This window comes from Notechis scutatus, chromosome 3 (genome assembly GCF_049901735.1).
Source record: "Notechis scutatus isolate UNSWTSFEM ecotype Mainland chromosome 3, rNotScu1.2, whole genome shotgun sequence".
NCBI classification, from domain to species: Eukaryota; Metazoa; Chordata; class Lepidosauria; order Squamata; family Elapidae; genus Notechis; species Notechis scutatus.
The window spans coordinates 49,822,832-49,850,377 of record NC_142011.1 but is presented as its reverse complement, the minus strand read 5'-3'; the positions used below and the strand labels follow the sequence as shown (position 1 = coordinate 49,850,377).

General features: G+C 38.2%; 1 protein-coding gene and 1 long non-coding RNA gene across 6 annotated transcripts; one reads left to right on the top strand and one right to left on the bottom strand.

Moving 5' to 3' along the window:
- Positions 1 to 501: 501 nt before the first annotated feature.
- Positions 502 to 23,830, top strand: ZNF76 (zinc finger protein 76). 5 transcript variants are annotated; one of them, XM_087959798.1, is made up of 14 exons: positions 502 to 620; positions 2,514 to 2,606; positions 4,293 to 4,428; positions 5,324 to 5,404; positions 8,768 to 8,845; positions 9,846 to 10,045; positions 13,858 to 13,977; positions 15,196 to 15,271; positions 15,535 to 15,660; positions 16,835 to 17,014; positions 18,156 to 18,377; positions 18,542 to 18,672; positions 21,805 to 22,627; positions 22,771 to 23,830. In XM_087959798.1, the coding sequence occupies exons 3-13, from the start codon at positions 4,356 to 4,358 to the stop codon at positions 21,907 to 21,909; spliced, it is 1,392 nt and encodes a 463-aa protein (XP_087815924.1). In that variant the 5' UTR covers positions 502 to 620; positions 2,514 to 2,606; positions 4,293 to 4,355; the 3' UTR covers positions 21,910 to 22,627; positions 22,771 to 23,830. The 5 variants fall into 5 exon arrangements, with proteins under 5 accessions (XP_087815924.1, XP_087815923.1, XP_087815925.1 ...); XM_087959797.1 differs by having other exon boundaries at positions 512 to 620; positions 4,293 to 4,425; XM_087959799.1 differs by having other exon boundaries at positions 512 to 620; positions 18,542 to 18,779; positions 22,771 to 23,721.
- Positions 17,145 to 27,530, bottom strand: LOC148131174 (uncharacterized). Its single transcript, XR_015748531.1, has 3 exons — positions 27,479 to 27,530; positions 21,491 to 21,545; positions 17,145 to 17,218 (listed from the first exon to the last, which is right to left on the bottom strand). It is a non-coding gene; the product is annotated as an uncharacterized LOC148131174 (long non-coding RNA).
- Positions 27,531 to 27,546: the final 16 nt, after the last annotated feature.

The following is a 27,546-nucleotide window of genomic DNA, read 5'->3' as shown; positions in this document are numbered from 1 at the left end:
TAAATAAATAAATTAAAACTAATGAGACCAAGTTATCCGTTTTTGATACAATACTCGGGGGGGAGGGAAACACCCCACCAACAAATCAACGGTTAAAAAATTGGCAATACGGTAAATCTGTGTTTAAACAGATTAAAGGAAAAGCGGCCAAGAAAATCATGCAGTTTACGAAGTTTAGCATTATAATCTGGATGCGGAAATCCAGAAGTGAAAGCCGGACTTGGTCTGACTTGTATTTGGTTGGGAGGCGGGTTAGACTCGCAGGGGTCTCCAATCTTGGCAACTTTAAGACTTGTGGACTTCAACTCCCAGAATTCTGGGAATTGAACTCCACAAATCTTAAAAGTTGTCAGGGTTGGAGACCCCTGGGTTAGAGTGCAAACGAAAGGGCAAGATGCTTCGCCGCGGCTTCTGCGCATGACGGGAAATGCAGCAGCTTGCCAAGAACAGCGGGCTCTGCTTTCCTTTTCCGGAAACTTTCCGAAACCCCGGAACCTGGATAGAAGACAACGAACAGTCGACGAAGGCGGGCTTTAGAAGGTGGCATACAGGCTGCGGGGCCAGAAGATGAAGCGAGGCCCGGTGCATGGCGGTCAGGCGGCGGACTCGGCCCTCCACAGGTCGGTGCCGATAGGGAGGCGGGGATGAGGAAAGATGCGCAGCTCGAGTTCTTGGGGAGGGGTAGTGGCGGTGGATTTCTTTTCCCCTTCTCCTCCGCCGACACTTTTTTTTGAATTTGTTCTTCTTTTTGCATGTTGGAAGAGAAAGAGGAGAGATCCTCCAAGCCTCCTCTTTAAGGAGCGGGTGCTTTGCGCTGCGCGACCTTTCACTTTGCGATCCTTCCTTGGTTGTTTCCCCCCGCCCCCTTGCGTTTCAAAGCCCTGCCGAGTCCGGCTTCCAGAGCTTGTAATCGGCGTGCACATATCAGAGTGGACTTGTCTTGAGTGGGAGGGGAAGGGAGCTGCATCTGTTGTGCTTTTGCCTGCGGGAATGGTGCCGGGGGCTGCCAAGGGTTGCCAGTGTTTGTCTGGTCGGTCAATGCCGCCTTAGCCCATCACCTCGAGCAGAAATGCAGTGGCGCCAGCAGAGGAAAGCTTTTGGTAGAAACGGTCTGATAGCAACACTTAAAGAATGCACCTTATATGTTTCTCGGTTCAAATACTAAATCTGGGTTCGCAGAACATGCAAGACAAAATACGGCTGACTTGTTCATTGTGTGAACAAGCTGTTGGTGGCAGTAGTGTGGTTTCCAACTTAATTTGTGAATCCAATCAACCGTGGTTAAGGAATGCATGACTTAGTTTCAGGGCTTCCCAAATATTTTTCCTTCCTTACCCAAAATCACTTATCAGAAAGCCAATGTAAGTAAAATAAGTTCCTGTTGTGATTGGGTAGTGACACACAAACTCATTGACCAAAGAAAAACCACTTTTACTCAATTTTGGATAATTTACACTGATTTGGGAAGCATTGGTTTAAGTTTTGTGTGAACATCACCAAACTCCTCAACCTTGGTTCAGGTTCTCATGGCTACTTTCGATAACATACTTCAAGCTATTCTACCCTATTAGCCACAGGATGGTGTGTTCCAAATTCCTGCTAATTATTCAGAAATTTCCTTTACATAAATAGCTCTCTCCAGATCCATCTGGTTCCATTGTTTTTCTCTTACAGGGCTTACTTTAAAAATGAAAATTTAGATTATTTCTAATACATGCTTTTGATTTTTTATTGTGTTTTAAATTAGAAAATAAAAGATGAAACAATGTATTTTAAAAGGTTTAGTTATTCAAACAGAACATGAGAAAAAAGATTTGATTCCTACATTTAGAGAACTCACTTTTGTATGTAAAAATGAGAAGGATGGCACCTCAGTGATAGATCATATACTTTGAGAGCAGAATTCCTGCCAACTTTGGATAAAACATAGGCAATAGTGAGCTAGATGATTATTGGACAAAATGTAACATAATTGCTAAAAATTACAATGTTATTATTTCTCCTTTTTTCCCCAAGGAAACCTGCTTTCCACAATGCTAGGAAAATTGCGGAATATGAAAGCCCAACATATAATGCAAGTTTCTTCTAAAAATGGCACCGTTTATATGCTTTGGTTTGCCAATCTATTACTTGAAGCTAAGTGCTTCAAATAATTCATTCAAAGATATTTGAATCCCCAGACTTCTTACAGAATATCAGTTACCCTTCATTTCAGTCGTAATAGTATCTGTAGAATTCATCTATGAGCTTATTCTTCTGTGTAAGTCCAGAGTTTTAGTTCTCTAATTTTATGAAATGTTTGGCATATTTACCCCAATAACTCTTCATCAGTTGATAGAATTAGGGACTGACAACACTAATTGTTCTTCTTTTACTTGCACAGTACCTCTTCTTGTATGTTTATTATTTCATTGCTGTGCTCATTAAATTATTCTTCCTCTGTGCAGTGCTATGTAATTGTTTAAATTTAACTGTTGCATGAAGAAGATTCATTTTTCGCACCTCCATTTCAGTTGACAGAGCTGGAAAAAACCTTGCTGAAAACCTGGGCAGCTATCACCTCACAGGGTGCTTGTTGTGGAGAAAATAAGAGGAAGTAGTATTAGGTATGTTCATCATCTTGAGTTATTAATAAAGTAATAAAGATGAGATAAGAATCTGATAAATATAATCAGAAGTTAAAACCCAAAAAGTTGGGCCCAAATTTTCTGATTTCTAAAACTTTCTATCTCTACCTCATCCCATTCTTTTACAAAAAAAGGTTCAGTTGTATGTTTGAAGAAGATAATACCATGCCACTTCTATTTGGGAATCCTGGGACTGGCAATAATTCTCTATCATTTTTATAAATATTTATTCCCGCCATTGTGTTATTAAATGTAATGAAAGGCAGTCACAAACCTTATTTTGAAACTATAAGGGAAAAAATCTGTTTACATCAATGGAATAGGTTGTGAAGAGGGGTGCTTGAAGAACTTGATATGTTTACTTTGGAGTAAACAAGACTAAATGGAAATAAATATGAAAGTACTTTCCATATTCCTGGAGCAATATCATGTGCAAAAAAAGCGTTGCTATCCCAGAAAACAAAGTAAAAGTATTAAGTAACAGGTGGATTCCCAGTGTAGTTTGCCAGTAGAACCAACTATCAATGGACATTGTAAAATCTTTGCTGGATGTGTTTAATAGAGGCCAGATAGCCATTACCTAAGGATTTTTCAGTTTAGGTTGTTGGCCTAATTGTCTTTTTACAATTTTACCTTTCTATGCCAAAGACATTTTCTATAAAAATTTTTGTCTCTGCAGGTTTAAAAAGAAGTGCACGTAGTCCTTGACTTACAACAGTTCATTTAGTAACTGTTCAAAGTTACAACGGCACTGAAAAAAATGGTTTATGCCCGTTTTTCACACATACAACCATTACAGCATCCCCATGGTCACATGATCAAAATTCAGATGCTTGGCAGGTTGTTCATATTAATGATGGTTGCAGTGTGCCAGGGTCATGTGAGCACCTTTTGTGTCCTGACAAAATCAATGGGGAAACCAGATTCACTTAACAACCATGTTACTAATTTAATAAATGCAATAATTCACTTAACAACTGTGGCAAGAAAAGTCATTAAATTCATATAAAAATAAAATTATAAAAGTCATACAACTCACCAAATGTTTCATTTAGCAACATATACAGTATTTTGCACTCAATTGTCATAACTTGAAGACTATCTGTAAAGCATAGGCTTAGGACAAGCTATCTTTATGCTTGGGTTGCTTAATATTCATCTTGGTGATCTGTAAAAGTTCTTTACTTGTTATAAAGCATGAAACCCCTGATTGGCCATCTAAGGTAAGGTATCTTTACTTTTCTCATCTTGATTTTGTTCAAATATCATGGTTGTATCTCAGGGGAATATGCCTAACAGAAAAGATTTTTGTTCCAGTTATGTATACATTTATTTTAATTTACTTTTTAAATCCCTTCTTACCACTAAAAGTTATATACATTATATACAGTACTTATTATTCTAGTAAGAATAGCTCTGTGCAATAAAAGAAGACTCATCTTCTCCAATCTCTTAACAGTACTTCTGAGGAATACAACTGGGGCTAAAAGACAACAAGTTTTTGTCTGTTTGTTGTTGCATAGCCAAGGTGCATTGCTGTTTCCATTTGGTTGGTCTTGTTAATCTTTTCTAATGACTTTTGCCCAAGTTTATATTTATGCTTAACAGTAAATGGGAACAAGATATGTGCACACAAATATGGATATCTTTTCATTTTTATTATAGCTGTATCAGTGGGAACTACTTTCAGTGTTGAATACATGACTAAGGAGCTGCTACCAGAACAAAATGGAGGGCTTGAGTCTACAGGCGATGACCCTTTCTGATGGGACAACAGCCTATGTTCAGCACGATGCAGGTGGTGAGTCAGTTGAAGGCTGTGGCAGCTGAGGTCAGCCACTGGGAGACAGCAGAAACCCTAGGATCAAAGCATTACACACAAGGGAGAATGAAAGGCAATGTAACATGGATAAACATTTCATTAAATATATGTGCTTTGTGTGTATTAAATTTTAATAGTACAGGTAGTCCTCCACCTTCAAACTGAATGGAGCCTGCCTATTATAGTCCTAAGTAGTGAGGGCCATTAAGCGAGACAGTCTCTTTTAACCTCCACTCCTCCTCTCCCTGATGCACTAGCCAAATAAGCACACAGGTCATTAAGTGAAGCACAGGGTGCCCCAAGATTTGGGGGAGGCCTAACACATTCCCAGGAGTACCAGGCCAAGGCCTCTCTCACCTCATGTGTCCCAGTTCCTCTCAGTAGGATTCCCCACAGCCCTTGGGTCTGCTTCCTCTCCCTGGGTCCCTGCAGGGCTTGGGCTCTTTTGCCATCCCCTAATAAATAAGAAATTTCCTAACATGCTTTTCAATCTACCAAGGAAAAAATTAATTTCATTCCTGTGTTTAAACTGTTATGAGTTTTAATAACTGATTGCAAATCTGGCACAAGAGTACATTTTTCTATATTTTAACTGGTATTAGGGTCTTCTATGCCTACTTCCTTATATGGAAAATATATTTATTGATAAAGATAAATGCAGAAAACAAGAATTTACTAATGCTGCCTCTGAATTTAGTATCATGGATCCCATATGTAAAGCTGATAATATGTTTCAGAAGAAATAATTCTAACATGTAGCATATAAGATTCCAGTTCATGTTCCTTAATGGCAATGTTTTAATGGCTATGTAGCTAAAAATTTTAAATCTTGCTTCCTAGAAAATTGACAAGTGTTTCAAAATTCTTATTTCAGAAGAGAAATTAGTTGATGGACAAATGATTGAACTTGAAGATGGATCCACAGCTTTTTTCCAACAAGTAACTCTGCAGAAAGGTGAAGTAAAATTGCTGATCCTGTGGTATCTTTAAAGCAATATGAGGAACTTGTGGCCTTCCTAAAGTTGTTATTCTAGGATTGCTGGAAATTGTAATTCAGCATCCTCAGGAGTTCCATAGGTGTCTGGTGGCTCCTACCAGCACCTTTTTAAACACTAGCAGAACCAATACTGGAAGTTTTCAAAATGAGCAAATTTGAGGAAGTTTGGAAATTAAGATGAGCAGGGAGTGCAGCACCTCTAGAATACAGCACAGTAAAAGTAGCGTAATTGCTTAACTACTCCTACCACCATCAGTATCGGAATTCCGTACAGGCGGTTTTGTCACACTGATTTATTGTATTAGAAGATCTTATTTTATCTTTTTAGAAATTGGTATTTAAATAAAATAAAAGCTAGCAGGCTACAAGGAAAACACCAGTGTTTATTTCTAAGAAATAAACGTTAATATTAAAGGCATTCTTAGGAGACGGAAGTGGTGAATTGGTACAATTGTGTATGCATATGCTTAGAAAAAAAAGACAATGATAAGCAAACACATGGGGAATAACTTAGGGACCTCATAGGAATGCTGGTGAGGAGGTTCATCAGTTTGTGTTTTAGCTGGCTAACCATACTCTCTATGGCAACCATTTGATGAAAATACTATTAGTTTCAAAATTCTAGATCAGTCTCCTAGCTAAAGTAGCAGGAGACACCAGTTATGCTATTTGCATATCTACCTACCTACCTATCTTTCATGTTTCTATACTAGGGGTGGGCAAACTTTTTGGCTCAGGGGCCACATTGACTTTTAAAATTTGACAGATGGGCCGGGTCAGCACAAGATTTTTTGGGAATCGCCCCACCCACCCTTTCCCCCCCCTTCTTCTCCTCCTTCCCCTCCCCTCGGAGGCCCCCTGAGTCAGGAGTTGCTACCACCAGCGCAGCTCCGCGCGGCTCCAGTCCCCCGTTGCCTCGGGAAGGGAAAGGCAAAAAGGAAGAGCCGTGGCGGCGCTTTGCAATGGCAGCAGCGGCACCGGAGGCTCAGGCTCAGCGGCTCCTGGTTTTGCCTTTCCCTTCCCAAGGCAACACGGGACTGGAGCCGCGCGGAGCTGCGCCGGCGGTAGCAACTCCTGACAGCCCCAGCCGGACACCTGAGTGGAGCCCGGGCGGAACTGCCTGTTGCTGCTGCGGGCGCTGCTGCGGGCGTCTGGCTGCCCAAGTAAAGAACCGCACCAGCTCAGGGCAACTGAGGAGCAAGAGGGAAAGCCAAGGTGCTCATTTCATAGCAGTCAACTTCACTCTCTTTTGCTCCAGTTAGGTGCTCCCGGCATGCACAAGGAGCATGAAGGGAGGCAAACACTGCACAGATGCGTTTTAAAAGTCAGAGAACTTTGCCCAAGACTTCTCGTGTATTCAGGGGCTACACCTCTCCCAACGATGAGTTGGTGGCGATCTAACAAAACATCTTCCAGCTCTTAAAGATTGACTTTAAGAGCCCCCATGGAAGAAGCCAAGAACGAGAACAAAAGTAGAGGCAGCGGGGCAACAAGGGCATGTGATGGGTCCCTCCACGGTCCCCTCCCAGGTGACAGCCAGGGCTTTGGCACCTACTTTTTTCCTGAGAGGTGTGGTGTCTGCCTCCCTTCATACTCCTTGTATGCCCCGTCACCCCTGCCGCCACTACGTTTGCTCGGCTTCTTCCATGGGGGCACTCTTAAAGTCAACCTTTAAGTGGTCCCGGAACATCTGACCACCTGCCCAGCACCCGCCCTCCCGGAGCACGCTTTCTTCCTTCTCCTGGAGAACGTGCCTCTTCCAGCCCGGCCTGGCCTGGCCAGCCAGCAGGTGACCACATGTCCTGGGGCTTTTCGCGAGATGCCTGCAGCATGCTCTGTTCTATGTGTCAGGCCCAGCAAGTCCAAGCAGCCGGCGCATAGAAAAGGGTGGTGCCGGACCATTGGAGAAGCGGAGCAAAGCCGGAGATTAGTAGCTGCCTCTTTCGGCGCAGAAAGCTTCCCCCAACCAGCGGCTGGTCTCCTCCTCCTCTGCCTGTTCGTTCTGTATGGCCAAGGAGGAGGAGACCAGCCGAGAAGCGCGCTGCCAGGCGGGTGCCACGCGGCGCAGGGGCAACACGCCACTGCCCGGCCCTGGCGAGGGAAAGCAGTGGGCGTTCCAGAGAAGAAGGAGAGAAGCTGGCCAGTTGGGGGAGGCTTCTTGTGCTGCGAAAGAGGCGGCTAATGATCTCCGGCTCCGCTCTGCTTCTCCAACATCCGGCGCCGCCCTGTTCTATGTGTCAGGCCCAGCAAGTCCGAACAGCCGGCGCATAGAACAGGGTGGTGCCGGACCATTGGAGAAGCGGAGCAAAGCCGGAGATTAGTAGCTGCCTCTTTCGGCGCAGAAAGCTTCCCCAACCAGCCGGCTGGTCTCCTCCTTCTCTGCCTGTTCGTTCTGTATGGCCAAGGAGGAGGAGACCAGCCGAGAAGCGCGCTGCCAGGCGGGGGCCACGCGGCACAGGGCAACACGCCACTGCCCGGCCCTGGCGAGGGAAAGCAGTGGGCGTTCCCCGGGCGGCGACATCGGCCCCGCCACCAGGGAAGCGGCTGCCCAGCTCCGTGTTGTGTGTGCAATTTTTTGGCGCGCTTTGGTCTCTTGGCCGGCCCGATATTTTTTTCAGAGGGGAATATTGTTTTTTCAGAGGCGGGCCGTATTAAAATGACCAACGGGCCGGATGTGGCCCGCAGGCCGTAGTTTGCCCACCCCTGTTCTATACTGTTCATCTCCCTCAAGGAGGGGCTCTGGGAGGTGTATCTTCAAATATGTATCTTCAAATTGGCATCTAATGCTGTAGAGGTATACAGGTAATCTTCAGTTAATGATTGAAATTGGGGATTGTAACTTTCAACAGTCGCTGAACGAGTGAGTGGTTGTTAAATAAGGAATACTTATATAGTGTAGGCATTAAAAAGTAATGCGCTTGTAATTGCCAGGGTGCGGATCTAGTATAAAAATCACCTGGAAAAGTGGCTTTTGATTACAAACTGAAATATTTTTTGAATGCCCTCTATGCACTAAAGAGAACAAACAATGCCTTGCAATTGCTGGTGCTTTTGTTTCTACATCTAAACAAATTTAGAGTCAGAGAAAGAGAAGAATGATTTTTTCTTAATTCATTTAATTCAGAGTTAGATTGACTCTATGTTGCACTTCTGCATTCATATTATTATTAAAATATATTTTTAATATATCTGGGGCTGAATTGACTAAGAGGCTATTCTTCAAAACAAAAGAAGTGAACAGTGATGGGGATTCTTATTCTTGTTAAATTTTGCTTGTGGTTTGAGATCACGTGTGTGTCTATATTCTGATTCATTCCATAGAATCTATCACATTTGAAGATGGTCAGCCTGTTACACTGGAAGACGGCACCATGGCTTTTATACATCACGCTCCCAAAGGTAGCTCTCACTCTAGTTTTCAATAAATTATCCATAAAAAGCCTCTAAGCCACAGGTGTCAAACTTGCCGCGTTACGTTGCCATCACATGATGTTTCACAACATTTTCCCCATTCGCAGAGCTAGGGTGGGCGTGGCCTGTGTGTGATGCATCTGGCCTGTGAGCTGCCACTTTGATACCCCTATTCAAAGCAGGTGGATTAAAGGTGTTATTGTCTGTTGCTTTTTCTAAAAAACAAAAAAAAAGCACATTCCTGGATAAAACATTTGTGTTGGTTACTTTTACTCTAGATTAGGGATGTCAAACCCAATCGCATCGTGGGCTGTATCGTGATATACTGGGATATTTTTTTGCCTTTGTGGATCCTGGGTGGGCGTGGCCTATGCGGGCCGTATCCGGCCCGTAGGTCACCAGTTTGATAGGCTTGTTCTAAATTTTTTAGGTAGCCTACATCGGTAGTAAGATGTTTTATCTTGTATTGCACTCCCTTCTTTTCAGAATTTTTTTCTTCATCAATGAAAAACCACATTTTAGTGGGTAAGATATAAGTAAACCATGATTTGAATTAACCAGGAAATTCAGAGATGGAAAGGAGCAGGCATGGCCTCTTTATTTGTTTCTGATCTGTGGTTTGAAAGATTGGGAATTTGGCTGTGTCATTTTTTTCTAATCCATTCTTTACAGCCATAAATGATAAACTACTTATCTATTGAAAATAAACTGATACTATTTTTCAGGTGCTTCTCAATCAATTCATGAACGGATAGAATAGTTCCAGATAGTCTGCTCCATAAAAGCAACATGATCTTTCAATTCTATCCATTTTTGATTGTGAATTGCAAGATCTTTTGATATGTAACATTTGAGTTCTAAAGTATAGTTGGATTTTACTATTGATGGCCTTAACCCTTAGAGTTTCACTAGCTGTAACTGATCAAGGGACAAATACGTAGTGATTACAGCTGACACGTGGTACTACAGTGTTTGTGGTCCACTTCAGAGGGTTTTGACCCCAACACCTTGGAGGCCATCCAGCTGGAAGATGGGTCCACAGCTTTCATACACCGTCCTGTTCCCACAACAATGGATGGCACCATCCTGGCAGTACAAGCAGATGTGGGGCTGGAGGAATTGGCAGAGAAGAAAGATGACCCTTTTGATTTAGACACTGATACCACTCTGAAGGATTACACCAGCAAGGTGGGAATATTCTGCTTTTCTATGAAGATTCTAAAGCATAACATGATTCAGAGAATTACATTTTTTAGGTGTATGGTCTACAAAAAAACCTGTTGAGCTCTCCATGTGAGCTGTAAGGATAAACCCTGCCATCTTAAGTCAGGACTTCAATAGCTAATTAGAACTTTGTGCATGTATCTGTATATATCTATTGACTGCTTTGCTGACCTGTACAATTAGATGCTCAAGTGCCAGTTCAGCACCTATGATATCATAGGTGCCATTTGGATGGGAAAGACTTATCTGCTACTGCTATGAATTCAATGTTTTGTTGTGAAATCAGAAAGAGATATGCAAAAACTTTAAATATGAAATGAAATGGCACAGGTACAAGAGCCTAGTGAACACATGTAATAAACAAAGAAACTACTTGGATATTTTGTAAATATCAATACCAAGCATCACACTTTTTTTTTTCTTTTAATCATTCAGATTACATAAATATAAGGGATTGTGCTTGAAACAACTATGTATTAGAGCTGTGAGAGACAGTATATTGTTTACATTGTTTTATATTTTAGTTTGGTTTTGAATATGGTTATTCATCTTCAGTCTTCAAACTTTACAGTAGAGTGAAAACATAATTCTGCTTTTCTTTTTTCAAATAAAATTGTTTTTTTATTTACTTTATTCTGGTATTTGAGACAACAATTCTGAAAGCTGCCTTCTTATATCTGGGAAGCAGCTGAACTCTAATATTAGATACAATTAAATGAAATACCTGTTGGCATTGTTTTAGAGTACTGGACAGCTTATTTATTGTCCATATTGACTTGCAATTCAATGGATATTATTTATCTTTCCAAAGCATACTGTCAGTGTGTAGCTGCACACAGGTCTTTGTACTTAATTTGATTTTTTTTTCTCAACCAGAGGCTATCCTTCAATCTTTTAGGTCCATTTAGGAGACTGCCTAGAGAGTACTCCCATAATTAGAGGAAAAATGAGGATTTATTTAAAAAACTTTTAACTCAACGTTACTGAAAATATCTAAGTTAGTTCCTCTCTCCCAAACTTTACATTTGTAAGTGGCATCATTTAGAACCAGATTGCCTATTATTATTTTGCTTTTATGCTTTTTAAAATTATCTTTAATTTTTCTATTCACTGTTTTTAAGTAATTTGAATTTGTTGTGATGATTTCATTTAATTTTTCATATCTCCTTTTGAAATACTGGATTTATGTGAGAGACAAATGGAATAAAAGTCTAATAAAATTGAAGGAAATCTTTCTGAAAATGGAAATCCATTTACTTCCTGATGTTGGAACATGTTGAAAGCAATAACAGCTTAGTATATGGTTTGCCTGTTAACATTGCAAAATATGTAGTGTATAATATTGTTATTCTGAGACAGGGTTTTCCAGCCTGACCAACTTCTAGTTGTATGGAATTCAATTCCAGCGTTGCTTAGCCAGAACAGCTTTTTTTGAAAATTCACAAAGTTGAAGCCTCCCAATATGGAAACTGCCCAGTATACATGGTTATAGAATGCAAGATGATTGTATACTATAGATCAGGGGTCTCCAACCTTGGCAACTTTAAGCCTGGAGGACTTCAAGTCCCAGAAGTCCTCCAGGCTTAAAGTTGCCAAGGTTGGAGACCCCTGCTGTAGATGGTAGAAATTGTTGTGTCACTGATTTTAAATAGGTGAGTTATTACTGATGTGGGTTGGGGAACTAAGCCCAAGGACTCCATAAGACGGCCTAATAAATTGATGAGACCGGCAAATTACCAGCCACAGACTTTGCAGCAGGCAGTTTAATTCTTTAATCATTGCGTGACATTTTCAGGCTCTCTGGCTCAAATTCAGCAAAAGCTCCCTAACATGCCTAGATAAGAACCATTATCATATACAGGTAGTCCTCAACTTAGAACAGTCTGTTTAATGAGCGTTCAAAGTTACAGTGCACTGAAAAATGTGACTTATGACCTTTTTTCACAGTTATGATCTGTGCGGCATCGCCATGATCAGGTGATCAAAACTCAGATGCTTGGCAACTGGTTGCTTGACTATTGCTGTGTCCTAAGGTCATGTGATCACCTTTTTCGACCTGGCAAGCAAATGAGGAAGCCAGATTCACTTAACAACCAGGTTACCAACTTATCAAACGCAATGATTCACTTAACAATTGTGGAAAGAAAGGTCGTAAATTGAGGCAAAACTCACAACAAATATCTCATTTAACGACAAAAATTTTGGGCTCAGTTGTGATTGTAAGTCAAGGACTACCTGTACACGACATACACTTTATTTATACATGTTATCCCTTTATTTAAACCTACACTTTTTTTTAAGCTACACTTGCCTGCATTCTATTTATTTATTCAATTTCTTTAGCCACCGAACTCAAATAACTCTTTACTAACTCCATTCCAGAAGATCAGAAAACAGCCTTCATTCAAAACTGCTATGTCCTTCTCCCTTTTCTTACTTTTACAGAAATGTGACAGAACTCTTTTTCTTTTTGTTGCATTCGTGAATTTATGCTCTATATACCATTTGCTCCTCTGGTATTTTAAGTTACGGTTTTTCATCTGCTCTGGCCATCACCAGATTGGCTCATAGATATTGATTAGGAATTTACAGTTATTCAGATCTAAAGCATTAAAGGTATTTTGGACAGAACATGGGCATGTTAGCTATACCATTAATGTCTCCTTATAAAAGGTCTTATGGCAGTCATAAAGTCCCTCACACATTTGAGTTAAAGAGCCGTAATATCTCAACACAACCTGCTTAATGTCAGCTTCTTAACAATAACTACTCATATCTTCATGGTTTTGACAGGCAGTCATTTTGCAATATTTTTAGCAAAATAGAGAAGAAGTGCATTAGCTTACTGACCTTGGTCATACCATGCCCATGCCACATGCAATTTCCTGCTAGTGGAAAGAGTATTTCCATTTTTAGTATCTTTATGCAGTGTGCCAGCAATACAAAGCTCAATATGATCAAAAGCATTTTCATTCTATATTATATATTTTATTCCATATAATTCACCCTTACTACTCTATTCAGAATGGCAAACACAATACAATCTATTGTGTTTGAAAAAAATCACATGATAAATAATCAAGACTGAGTTGAAGAACATCCCAAACTGTATATCTTATCCTTCAGAAAATGTATGACTCCATCAAAAGTCAGACAGTCAACAACATTTGGGTCAGCCTTATGCATCACCCACAACATGTTTCTTTTATCTTAATTTTGATTATCAGCCTGATTAGAAAATTGTGTACAGTACACCTGTTACCTGATTGTTGAGCAAGAATTCTAGGAACTATAATTCCCAAAGACCCAAAGAGTATTAATGAATATTGTGCACAACAATATTATAATGAATATTATTTAATATTGTACATAAAATGCATTAATATTAAACTATAAGTGCAGTTTACTTTAAGGAAATCTACAAAATTACTCATTATGACTTGACATGATGTGCAGACCAAGTCCTACAGCTTGTACAACAAACTATAGTTAAAAATCTTGGTTTACAATTATGTGTGAATGTAGCTTTCCACTTATAAAACAGCATATAGAAAGACCTACCTTAAGGCAAAAATGGAAGATAACTTTGTATACTTTGATAACTTTGTATATATTCGCATAAGAATAAAAAATAAGTATGAAATTCATTTACTGAAAACTTTTCTTCTTGCCTTTCTACAAAAATGGCTTAACATAAAATTTTAAAATCCAGGCTTACCTAACTTTAGACACTGCAGGCATCATTCAGGTTTTGATTTTTTTCTTTTCTTTCCTAGGAAGACTTTCAGAAAGAAGAAATGCAGAGCACTGGAAATGGACCAAGAACTCCTGATAAAGCTTATTGTTGTAGATACAGTGGGTGTAGCCGCCTCTTTACCACATCCCACCATTTGAAGGTAATCACACTTTGCTTCCCCACAATTCACCCTAAATACATTATGGCACTACTAGAGAAACTTATTTAATGAACGTCATCACCAATGGGACACGTAAGCCTGCACTTTTATCTGATAATGTTGAGGGGAGAGACAGGAAACAAGTGGTTGAAGAAGCTATAATCTTTTGCTGAAGGCTTGCTCTTAGTTTTCTTAGTAGAATGCATTTGATATAAAGCATTAGTAGGATTACAAGTTATTCTTCCACTTTCTACATTAGTTTTACTTGAAAATACTTAGTCTTTCACTGTATTTATTGAATTTATTTTATAAAATTCAAGGTAGTGTACTTAATGCCCTCTCCTATTTTTTTCACAATAACCTTGTGAGATGGGTTGGGCTGAGAAAGAATGACTGGCCAAAGTCACCTAGCCAGCTTCAATATCAAAAGGAGGACTAAAACTCATGGTTTCCTAGTTCCTATCGAGCGCCATAACCACCTCATCAGATGGTCTCAAACTGGTTTTATGTACTTCAGTATTTGTAATTTTAAAAATAAATGTAAACCTCACTAACTGAGCTCTCTTCTTGCTTTATAATATCTAGTTGAACAAAACTATTTTCAGAAGATCATACAATATTTAAAGCCATTAATGTAGTAGTTAAGCCATTAGGTCAGAAACTAGAATATCTTGAGTTCTAGTCCCACCTTAGATATAAAGCCAACTGGGTGACCTGAGCCAGTCACTTTCTCCCAGCCCTGGGAAGGAGGCAAAGGCAGAGGTTTCTGAAAAAGCTTGCCAAGAAAACTGCAGGGATTTCAGTCAGAGATGATTGAAAGGAAGAAAAAAAAATACAATTGATATTATGTCCAAATGTCTCTTTGTCTTTTGAAATAGTTACATTTTATGTAATACTGTATTCTACTCTCAGTTCAGACTGACTGAAATATAAATTAGCAGGCAGGGTTGAATGTAATGAGTTGATTTAGCAAATTCAGCAAATATTAAAATACACATATCTTATGTATTTGTTTATAGTATGGACTCCTTTAATTTCCATCCATGTTGAAACTTTAAAAGTAAAAAAATTCATTGCAAGAAAAACAAAAAAGTCAAACACCATAACAGAATAGAACTGAAGAACTACTTCTGATAGCACTGCAAGGCAAAATAAGAGTGCCAGCCTCTTCTGTTCTCGCTGGCCTAAGACTAGGCTTTTTCCTTTATTTTGCTGAAGGTTCATGAACGTGTCCATACTGGCGATCGCCCATACCAGTGTGATTTTGCAAGCTGTGGGAAAACTTTTGCTACAGGTAAGGTATTTGCTGTGAAGCCTTTAGAAAAGCAACATTGAAATTGTGTTGCTCTGATGGAATTACTCATGACTGAGAATGAAGATGTACTTTAGAAATCCACAGACCGTTGAGCTATAAATAATGATGAAAAAAAGTATAAATTCAGGCTAAAGCTCTGGCTGTGATTATCTTCAGAGCTACATAGTTACAATTTTTTTATGTTGCTATGCTTTGCGCAATGCTTTGTGATTGTGCTTAGAATACAAGTTTTACCCTGACAGGATATAGTCTAAAGAGCCATATGAGAACCCACACTGGTGAGAAGCCATACAAGTGCCAAGAAGATTTATGCACCAAAGCCTTCAAGACTTCTGGAGATCTCCAGAAACATATTCGAACACATACTGGTATGTCCTGTGGGGGATTATTGTTTTAATTTAGGAATCTCAGAATCTGAAGTTTTGGAAGAACATAAGAAATGAGGCTATAGAAAAATATGCAAATAAAGTAGCTGTATTATTACTGATGATGTTATTTACTTTAATTCTTTAAATCTTACATTTTTTTCAAAGCATATACTTAGAATGTTCCCTGCCCTCTTGCATCTCAGATGATTCTCAGATTTAAAGTAAATGTGAGGGGGGAAAAACATCAAATACTTAAAAGAACTTAGGACGAGGCAGCTAGATAGATAGCAGTAGCATTGGGGCTTGTCTTTAGTAAGTAATTGAAGAGGGAGGATATGGGGGCTAATCTTCCCACAGTCTGCTCTGGCTGTAGGCTGTGCACCCATGTTCTACATCCATCCATCCATTCATTTACTACAATTTCTATGCAGTTTCACTTCCAGAAATTCTGAATGAGTGTGGCTGATCCCAAACAAGGTGGCACAGAGAGTAGAGAATGTAAAAAAATCTGTGTGATCATGTCAGCAGTTTCTAAATATGGCCCCACTAATCACAGTCAGTGTGTAAAATAAGACACCAATGGGCAAATGTTCTTCAACCTTACTTTCGGTCTTGGTGGTTAGAGTAAATATAATGAAATCAAAGATAATTACCAAACAAAAAGGTATTCATACCACTTATAGTTAACCCTCAACTTATAACCATTATAACCATTAATTTATCAACCAAACAAAGTTACAGAGGCACCGAAAAAGATAATGTATGACCAGTCTTTACACTTATAATTGTCATTGCATCCCTGCAGTCACATGATCAAAATTTGGTTGCTTGGCAACCTGCATGCATTTATGATGGTTTGCAGCATGCTGGGTGATGTGGTCGCCATTTGTGAGGATCACCTTACTCAGCCATTTTTTACCTCAGCTGGATTCCGGCAAGGAAAGTCAATGGAGGAAGCTGGATTCACTTAACAGCCATGGCAAAAAAATGTCCATAAAATTAAATGTGACTCACTCAAAAAGTACCTTGTTTAGGAACAGAAATTCAGGTCCCAATTGTGGTTTTAAGCCAAGGACTAGCTGTAGTATGATATGCTTGAAAGAGGAAATGAAGTAATCTTTTCATGGCTTTTAATGATTAACTAAGGATTCTTCTATCTGGTCTCCCCATCAAGGTGAGCGGCCCTTCCGGTGCCCCTTTGAAGGCTGTGGCCGCTCTTTCACCACCTCTAACATACGCAAGGTCCATATACGAACACACACAGGAGAGAGACCCTATATGTGCTCAGAGCCCAACTGTGGGAGGGGTTTCACTAGTGCCACCAACTACAAAAATCACATGAGAATCCATACAGGTAAACTTTAAACTGTCTTGATTTTTGTCTACTTGTGGGTTGTTGTTTTTTAGCTGGTTATGCTTTTGAATTGTGTTAAATATTGTTTTCTTTGTTATATTGTGAGCCAGTCAAAGTTATTTGTAGTTGGGTCCGGCCAGCCAACATAAATCGCTCCACATTGATGGATTCAGCACATAAAGAACAAAGCTGATCTTGTTCATCCTGTGAGATGACCAGAAAAAACAATAGATTGTTAAGTTAATATGGTACAGCTAGTGGAGATGGATCTGACTCTTTTTTCCTTGACTGCTTAAAGTAACTATAACTACAGTATGTTGAAGTTCACAGGGTGAAACACTGGAAATCCAAACTTTCTCTCCTAAAGTGCTGCTGGCCCTGATTCTTGCTTTGAAATAACAACTTGATAATTTCTACTGCCAGTACCTTTCTTATTGAACACCTTACTGTAACCTTAGTGTGCAAGACAAGGCTCTTTCACTTTTCTATAGATTAAAAGGTCAAAATGTAAAAGATTAAATAATGTCAACAGTGCAGTAAGAAGATCAGAAGGAAATTCAAAGGAGAAAAGATCCTGAACAGAGCCTGAAGCAACAATGAAGGCTGAAAGCAAACCCCCAATTCTATACTTACTGTATACAAAGATAAAGAAAATAAGACTTAGCCCAGCACTGAAAAGTTAAGTCTAAAGTTAGCTTAAATTCCTAATTATCTTAGTAGGATTCCTGAAGCAAAGGTCCTCTGCTTTCCTTCCCAGGAGTTCTCCAGCTTTTTTGGTGATTTCAAATATTTGTCTGAGGCTGTAAGGAATTATTACTAGTCCCATCCTTTTCCCACTGACTTCTTCTTTTGTTCCTTAAAAGGCAAAATGTTTTCTAAATCTAGCCGGAAAAGGGGTTAGAATACTCTGACTTGTATGTGCCAAACAGCCATCTCTTAGTTATATAGTTTGGATAATAAATCTGCAGTTTGGCATGTAGATTACATTCACAATAATCCTAAAGTGAAATCTCTTGCATGTTTACTTGGAAAGGAATCCCATTTTATTAAACTGGTATTATTCTAGCAGTAGCTTCAACCTTTAGGCTCTGAGTCTGTGAATAAAAATTTGATTTCTCTGTGAATCCTAATTCTGTTCCAGGGGAGAAGCCATATGCATGCATGGTACCAGGCTGTGGAAAATGCTTCACAGAATATTCTAGTCTCTACAAACACCATGTAGTTCACACACATTGCAAACCATACACTTGCAACACCTGTGGCAAAACCTATCGGCAAACTTCTACTTTGGCAATGCATAAACGTACCGTGCACGGGGAGTTGGATGACAGTGAGCAAGCTCTCTATGAACATCAGTTGGAAGGTGAGTAAACAGACAAGGTAGCCTTGCAATTCTTGTCATTCTCCAGTTTGCTGGCATACAGCTTTATTTTCACTTTGTGTTCAATTTTATCTGCCTACAAAGCCAATTGAATGCTCTCTCTTAGTTGGATTCTTCCACCAATTCTTCTTTCTTTGTTCTCTCAGATACCATAGTGAATAACAGCAGGCCTCCACTGAAACGTCAATGTATTGTTTCTATGAAGATGAAAGATGAAGTGCAGGAAGATTCCATGTCATCGGCAGCAGCTCTTGTTTCTGAGGATGGTGTAGAGCAAGTATGAAAGACAACGGGAGGAGATATTCTTGGGCTAGCGGTATCCAAGGCAGATCAGTGGAAACAATTGCAATAGAGGATTATTCTTCCGGAATTTTCCAATTCCAAGTATTTCACCACCTTTTCTGCTTACAACTCGCACATAACTTTTTCATAATCTTAGCTTTAGTAGCAGGCATGTTAAGGATTTTGTGGCATCTTAAAGGAAAAACTGAGATGAAACAATTGGATTGCAGTTTTTAGATTGCAGGATTAGAGGCTTGTTAAAACATTTTGACTTACCATGAACTAAAGCTATATTCTGGTACAAATACTATGGCTGTGGTTATCACTGTTGGAACTGGGATACATCTTATATAGAGATCTTGAAAATACGTTGCTTGGATATAGTATAGAAAGAAATCTTTTAAATATAGCTGCTATACCTGTGTGATGTTTTTCAGGTCAGAATAGTAACAGAATAGTATCTCAAGATTCATTCAAAGCCTGTCTATGATTAGCCCTTGGTAGTGCTAGCAACAACTAATGGTGCTCATGTTGCTGTTCAGGTAGACACATACTATTTGGAGTTCCTATCTCAATCATGGACAGTATAAAAAAACCTAAATGTAAAATCCTTAAGCAATATAACCACAAAATGGTTAACAACTATAACTTTTAATAATGTATCGAGAATAATATAATACCTTCATAATTAAGTCACAAATTGGCTTAATATTAGCTGCCATCTAAAATATGGGTATAGCATGATTCCCCTAAATTTTCTATTAGGTAACAGCATTTTTACATTTCCAGGCTCAATTAAGTTCATAAGTCGAGGAATAACTGCATATTAATTTGATATTGCTTTTAATATGAGGCTGATCAAGTCCTGACTAATTTAAAAACATCTGAGCAGGAGGAGACATTCCAACAATTGTATCTCTTTAGTATTTCAAGATAAAATCTTTGTGCAAGAGGTTCCTCTCAGATCTTTTCCGCACATGTAAAGATTAACTGTTTAATTTGGCTTGATAAAAGCAAACTGATTGTTCATTTAACTTAATCTATTTGAATAGAAAGGTATAATTATAATTAATTATTTGATCATTAGTACAACGATTTTGCTTCAGCTGCAAAATATTCCTGCACAGAAATATTCTGTTATCCTCGCTTGGTGACAAGTGAATCAGCTTAATAACCCTTTGAAACAAACAGTATAGCGACAGATCTAGGTGGCAGATTTTTGGAGCTAGCAGCATACTCCAAAAGCTGTTAAAACTATTGCTTGAGAGTTCAAATATTTACAGATATTAGTCACAGTTCTAAGAACATAATATTTAAGCCATAATATTATTGCAAATGAGGCTTTAGTTTTAAAGAGGCATTATCTGATTTCAAGCAGGACTGCAGTATTAGGAAGACAGCTTGGGATATTTAGAGGAGGTCTCGGGACTTTCATCTGTAAATTGTTTAGATTGCTGACATTTACCTGAATTCAGATTTTTAGTGGGACATGAGCCAGTGGTGCAATGCATCTGCTGAAAACGTAAATGGCATTTTTGGGATGGATTATCAGGAACACAGATTTCAAATCCTAAAAAAGTATTATATCCCTCTGCTCTGCATTTGGAATTATGCATCTAGTTCTTGGCACAAGACATTGACCCACTGGTTTAAGTTCAGAGGAGGACTACAAGATAACAAGGGAATTGGAATCCAAGTTCAGTGATGATAGTTTAAGGAATTGAGAATCTTTAACATGCAAAAGTCAAGACTTATGTGACAAGTTGATAGCAGTCTTCAGATATTTATACTTTGTGGCTTAGGAGGGCAGGACAACAAACAATAGATTAAAGCTTCAGAGAAGTAGATTCAGGTTAATGTTATGAAGAATTATGAAGATAAGACAATAAACCAGTGGAGTAAATTGCTAAAGGCATAAAGTTGGACTATAAGACCACAGGGGTCCCTTCAAAATCAGGATTCTATAAAATCTCCATATAGTAAAGTTCACTGGATTGGATTTACCAATGTTCTAAACATGCTTACCAACTGGTAAATGATGATTTGCATATAGGCATGCAAAATATTATTAAAACTGAATGATATATCTCTATATTATGTTCCTTTTTATAGTTTTTCCCACTCTGCACTTTTTATATTTCCACATAATTCAGTATGTTCTTTTCTTTGCTTCCTCCTTGCCTTACTTCTACTTCTGCATATAAGTGTTCCAATAATAACCACTAATAAACAGCAGCTCTTAAACAATTTATGTAAAGCAAAGCCAGTAACTGTTAACTTGGCACTCAGTGTTTTTGCTTTAAAATAAATTTAGCACATTTGGTTCTTTTTTTTTTTTTTGTCATATTCCTTTTTATCAAAACCAAGTTGCTTCCACATCCCTACTTGATCTTAGAGCTAGTTCACACCACAGACTAACACTAGGACAGGGTAGAAGCCTACAGCTAAATTTATCTTTTTGAAGAAAATGCCAGCTCATTTGGAAAAGGCAAATGATTCTTATTGCATTGCAGGACTGATGAAAAAAGGAGTCATTCACCACTTCCATTCTTCCTTTAAGATAGTTATTCTTTTAAAATAAAATAAATTGTAGTTACTATATTAGGCATTGTTATGTGAAGGGGTTATTTGCTTCTGGTGTGTTTTGCCTCTTACCTTATGTATTATTTAAATTCTTTGAGCAGATATACTTTACAAGAACCCATTTGAGCAACACTTTGAATGGTCTCATGCATTTATCTCTTCACCATATACAATTTTATGAAATAGAATATATTTGAATATATAGATCTGAAAGTCATTTTTTGCTTCACCTGTTCATCATCTGATCTCCTCAACCAATCAACTCCCAGATGCAGTTTTTGACTACTAAAAAGTGCAAAGAGATTGTTGAAAGCATTATTGGCCCATATTTCATACTTTTCTGAGAGTAGTACAAAAGTTTTGTACAGATTACTTTGTAAATTGCGAGAGTTTTCAGAGCAAAAGTTACAGAATCAAATATTAGAAATCATTTTTCTTCCTTGACTCATTCCTGCTTGTATCCTCCTTCTTTATCACTCCTCCAACTGCAGGTTCAAACCAATTTGAATGTTTGAAAATCATGTATTATCATTTTCTTTTCTAGTTGGAAATGCAACAGAGCCTGGAAAATACAATCAACATGACAACTACCGAAGTTCACCAAGAAGGTGAAAATCTAAAAACAGCTACATTGAAAAATGGATGTTGAGGCTTTATTTTGAACACGACAGGAGTGAAGAGCTATGTAGAAACAAGTCATTGGACAGAACAGATTCTACAAGGGCCTGCAGTTCAGGAGTCAGATGACTGGGAACTAAATGCCCATTGGAGAGAAGTTTTAAGAATTGTTTACTGCTAGTCAATAGATATTGATAACTGATAAGAACAGATGATGAAGTAACATTTTTGCCTGACATTTTTTAAACAAATGGACGTGTAATAAGCTTCAAGAAATCAACTCATCTGAGATAGGATTTGTCTTATCATTTGGAACTTTTCCATTTCTGGTACATATTAATGGAATGACCACTTTTGAATTAGAAAACATTTAAAGTTGGACTTTTATTGGATTTCAGCAACAAGTTTTATCATTTCAGAATTTTATAATTTATGTGTTTAGTGTTGAATGTCCAGAAAAGGATCACAGCTACTCCATATCCTAGAGCAGTGTTTCTCAACTCAGCAAGTTTAAGATGGGTGGACCTCAACTTTGAGAATTCTAGGAGTTGCAGTCTACACATCTTAAAGTTGCCACGGTTGAGAAACACTGTCCTAGAGAAGTAGTAGTATGAAAGTAATGAAGTGTCCTCTAGATAGGATTATAAGTGGAAGTTCCAAGGTGTATAGCAATGGGAACAAGCAATAGCATTATGGAAGCTTTCCTCTTCCCCGCTCCCAAATATACCAGAGATACCTCTAAATCAGGGGTATCCAACCTTGGCAACTTTAAGACTTGTGGACTTCAACTCCCAGAATTCCTCAGCCAGCTTTGCTGGCTGAGGAATTCTGGGAGTTGAAGTCCACAAGTCTTAAAGTTGCCAAGGTTGGACACCCCTGCTCTAAATCTTAGCAAGAGTCTAAATAGACAGGTAAAAATCTACACTGAACTTAGGGGGTATATTAAATTGGTTCTGGGTAATGCTTTATTTTCTTTCACTCTGAAGAGCTAATAGAAGATTTGGATATGTATTTAATAAAAAAGTTGAAATTGTTTTTCTATTTTCAATACCGGTAACAGCTTTAGCTTTACCATTCTATTCCTCTTTTAGTCCCATATATTTAGTTCATTTGGAAAATTAAGTATATATTCTCCTGCCCCCAGGAGAATTCTAACAAGATCAGGAGGGTATTTTAAACTTGTTCCTACCACTAGTAATTAATATTAAAAAAAAAACATGTTTTGTTGCTAATTAATAGCCATGAAGCAGTAATTTTTTTAAATCAAAAATTGTAGTACTGGTAGAGAAAAGAGACTTTTCAGTATACATCCAATCCTAATGAAAATGGTCATTTCCCAATGGTAATAAGTGTTGTTTGATTGTCTATAAAAGTAGTGAGGTTTTGTGGGCCGCACAGAATCAGACTACAGATTGCCCACATGTCCCAGACAGGATATGGTATTCTGCCATCAAAATGCATGTTATATAATCGGAAAGAATAAAACAGTTGTATTTGGTAAGCTTGCTGGACACAGAAGATTGTTTTAAAAGCTTCTACATTTGCAACTGATGATTTTTTTGTATTACTGTCTGCTGTAACTCATGAAATAATATTGTATTGCTATGTATATGGACAATATCTCCTGTTGTTTGGTTACAAGCTTTGACATGTACAATGCTATTTGCTTTTTGGTAGGACCTCATCTACTTTAGGCTTGTATCCTTGGAAATATTCCATTATACAATTGTGAAACTTTACTCAGCCATTGACCGTTTATTTTGTGTTTGTACTTGATCCCAGCACTTAATTCCAAAACAATAATGTTACAATATATGATTAAACTGCAACACTGAAATAGAAATTGGCTTAAGAAAAGTGAGTGTTCCTCTTTGTGGTCTGATTCTGACAAATCAGAACTCTTAATCCCTTTGAGAATGAGGTCAAAGAATAAAGAGAATTAATGAAGCTACTGCCAAATCTCAAATCTTACTTTTCTCCTTTTCATTCTTTATCTTGGGTAGTAGTCATAACTATCTTCACAATTTTTGAAGAAAAAAAAATGTAGGTCCAAAATGCTAACATTTTTCATTGTCTCCTCTACTTCTCACAATACCTTTCTTCTTTCCCTTTAAAGGAAAAGTGGAATAGGCACTGTTGCTAGGATTTTTAACACCAATTCGACTTTTAGGAATTCCCAGATAACCATCCTGCAATACAGCCAGTAAATTTGGAAACTGGCCCTTGGCTACTGTAGGGTTAAGAATGGGGACCTTTCCTAGGTGAAATGATGCAAAGCAACCAGTGAGTCAGGGACAAATTTGCCAGCAACAGGCAGTTGATAAGTGCTCAGCAGCAGACCAATTAGTTGGGTTTTTTTTTCTCATGTGAAAATACTGTATAAAGATGATCTTTCTATATTTAATTGAGCAGTATACCTGTTAAAAACAAAGGCATGGAACTAATTAAAATGGTTAGAATATTCAATTGTGGATTATTTGGTAGATGAAAACCTTGTAGGCAAAATAATATGGTGGCATCAAGTAATTATTTTAATCTCAAAAATTCGCTTTTATTTCTAGACCTAAAAATGAAAAGTACCTTGCAGGCTAACTAGTAGTTAATTCTAGAAGAGTCTTAAAATTTCAATAGCTTTCTTTGAGATTAAAGGCATAGAAAATGTTGCAGTCATATTCAAAGCTAAGATATAGCCTAAATCCACTGAATTCTTCAGGTTGCTTTGCTCTGTCCATCTCTGCCTAGGGTTGGGGCTGTGTGATTGCACCTTAAACATAGTTTGCTGAAGTCCAATACAATGGTATTTCCTAAGCATGGATCGAAATGGGATACAAAGTTTTAACTGGAATGAAATTTCTACATAGCATTTAGAATTGCAAATCAAATTGGAATTTTTGAAAGGTATATAATTTAGTTCCTCATGTCTGATTTTTTTTAAATGAAAAAAAATTATACAGCCTGGACAGAAAAGCTGTATTTTATCCTACATGGTATCTATGCAGAGTACAGTGCTAATCTCTGAATAGAAATATGAAGGAATTCAAGGGAGGTTACTCATATTTCCAAAAGTTCTGGATCACACTATACCTTGAGTTGAATTTTTAAGAAAAGATAATTTACCCCATTCATTTGAAATCAATGATTTCATATATTTACAAATTCTGATGTGATTAGAACAGATTGGACTTGTTTTTTCTTGCTATTCTGATTGTATTATAATTAAAATATTCGTGTTATTTTCTTCTATAATAACACTATTAAGTATGAAAATATTATTACAAGTATAAGTGATAGATGTAGTAAAACATGATTTAAGGAAAAATAGGCCATTGCTAATAAATATTCAGAAAATACTTGTAATTTTAGAAAAATAGACTTACCTTAATAATGTAATTGAGACATTATCTCAATTACACCTCAATCTCAGCCTGACAAATCATGTTTTACTGCAGTTACTGATTCAAATAAAAAATATTGTAAATATATGGGGGAACCCCTTTAAAAGAATTTGTAAACTCTACTATTTAAATAGTTGAGCATACTAAGAATGTATGTGTTCAACAGGGTTTACTCCCAATGATTAAGCAGGGTCTATGACAATTCACCATGGCCAACTCATCATGGTTAACACCATTGTCAACTTGCCATAATCAACTTGCTGCAGGACAACTCACTGCAGGGGACAAGAGTTACACTAATATCATAAATGGTGGAATAGAATCATTAAAGAAAGGATGCAAAAGGAGAGACAGAATGAAATGTGAATGACAAAAATTAAAATATTTTTATTTATTTTAAATAATTAAATAGAATTGTTACACTGTCCCTTTGAAATCAGTATAACCCTTGTCCCACAGCGAATTGTCCTGCAGTGAGTTGGCCATGGTGAGTTGGTTGCAGCAAGTTGGCTGTGGCAAGTTGCCCCATTCCCAATTAAGTATGTAATGCAAAGTTTTATATTACAGTCCAAGGCCAATAAGCCTCCTTTTAGAGTAATCATACAGGTAGTCCTCAACTTATGACCACAATTGAACCCAAATTTTCTGTTGCTAAGCAAGTCAGATAAGTGAATTTTGCCCCCATTTTATGACCTTTTTTGCCACAGTTGTTAAGTCAATCACTGCAGTTGTTAGTAACATAGTTGTTAAGTGAATCTGCCTACTCCATTTAACTTTGCTTGTCAGATCACAAAAGGTGGCCACGTGACCCTGGGACACTGCAGCTATCGTAAATATATCTCAGTCACCAAATGTCTGGATTTTGATCACATAACCATGGAGGTGCTGCAATGTTGTAAGTGTGAAATATGGTCATAAATCACTTTTTTCCTTGCTGTTGTAACTTTGTGAGGGTCATTGAAATGGTTGTAAGTCAAGAACTACCTGTGAGCTGGTACCATAAACAGCATCTTAGTGTGATCTTGATACTTGTAGCAAACAAGATTAAAATATTGTTTTTAAATTGTATTTTCCTTGCCTACATAGTTTTGCCTACATGCATTTTTCACAGAAAGACAACTGCAATCTACTGCTAAACTTCAAATGTAAGACAACTGAATAACAGGAAAGAGATTTCTCCCCAAAGTTATGACTATAGCTACTACCGTAATACTTCATTTCTATGTTCAAAAATTTATTTCTGTCCTTTTCTATCCTTCCTGCTGTTGCTCAAAGACTGACCCTCTGTAGAGCTGGCTTAGTCCACCTAGGCTGTCCCCCCCATTCCTCCCCAACTATTTCCTATACAGTGGTGGTTGTTACCGTCCCTCGTCCCATTTTCAGTATCTTTTTGGGACTGCCTGTTTCTCAGTTTTATTTGGATGTTGCCGTTTTGGTTTTATAAGCAACAGTAGGCAAAAGATTTCTTCAGATGCACGTTCCGTTAAACTCTGCCCAGTTTTAGTTCCAAGCTTGGATTAATTCAACAAATATTGTGGTGGTGCAGTGGTTAGAATGCAGTACTGCAAGCTACTTCTGCTGACTGTCAGCTGACAGCAGTTCGATTCTGACCAGCTCAAGGTTGATTCAACTTTCCATCCTTCTGAGGTCTAAAATGAGGACCCAGATGGTTGGGGGCAATATACTGACTCTGTAAACAACTTATGGCTGTAAAGCACTGTGAAGCAGTATATAAGTCTAAGTGCTATTGCTATATTAAAATTAGTGAGTTTAAATCTGAAGTAAGCACTCACACAACCAGGGGATGCTAGAATCTTGCTCACATTAGATACTTCCTTGGGGTTTAACAAGCTGAGAAGGGGCTTTTTTTTCTTCCTCTTTGTATTTCTTACCTCTCCAGATGACTGAGATTTCGAATAACTTTGTTGTCACTTTAAATGTACACTAATCAGCATACATTAAAATGAAATTTCATTGCATATACAGCTCTCAAAGAGTCCCCGCCTCCAATATATACTACATAAACATGACAACACACACACACACACACAATTATGCATATACTCACATACCCACATACTGTATATGACACAGAGAAACCATACAGTCTAGTTCTAATGTATCCATGTACATGGCGACAAAAACGAATCTTGCGTGTTTACCGGACGGATGGCATAGGATGACCGAAAAACAAGCCAAACGTACCGGGGAGAAGGAGGCCAGGGAGGCGGCTTGAACGACCAGGTGGAGGCGCTACAGCTCCAGAGCTCGCC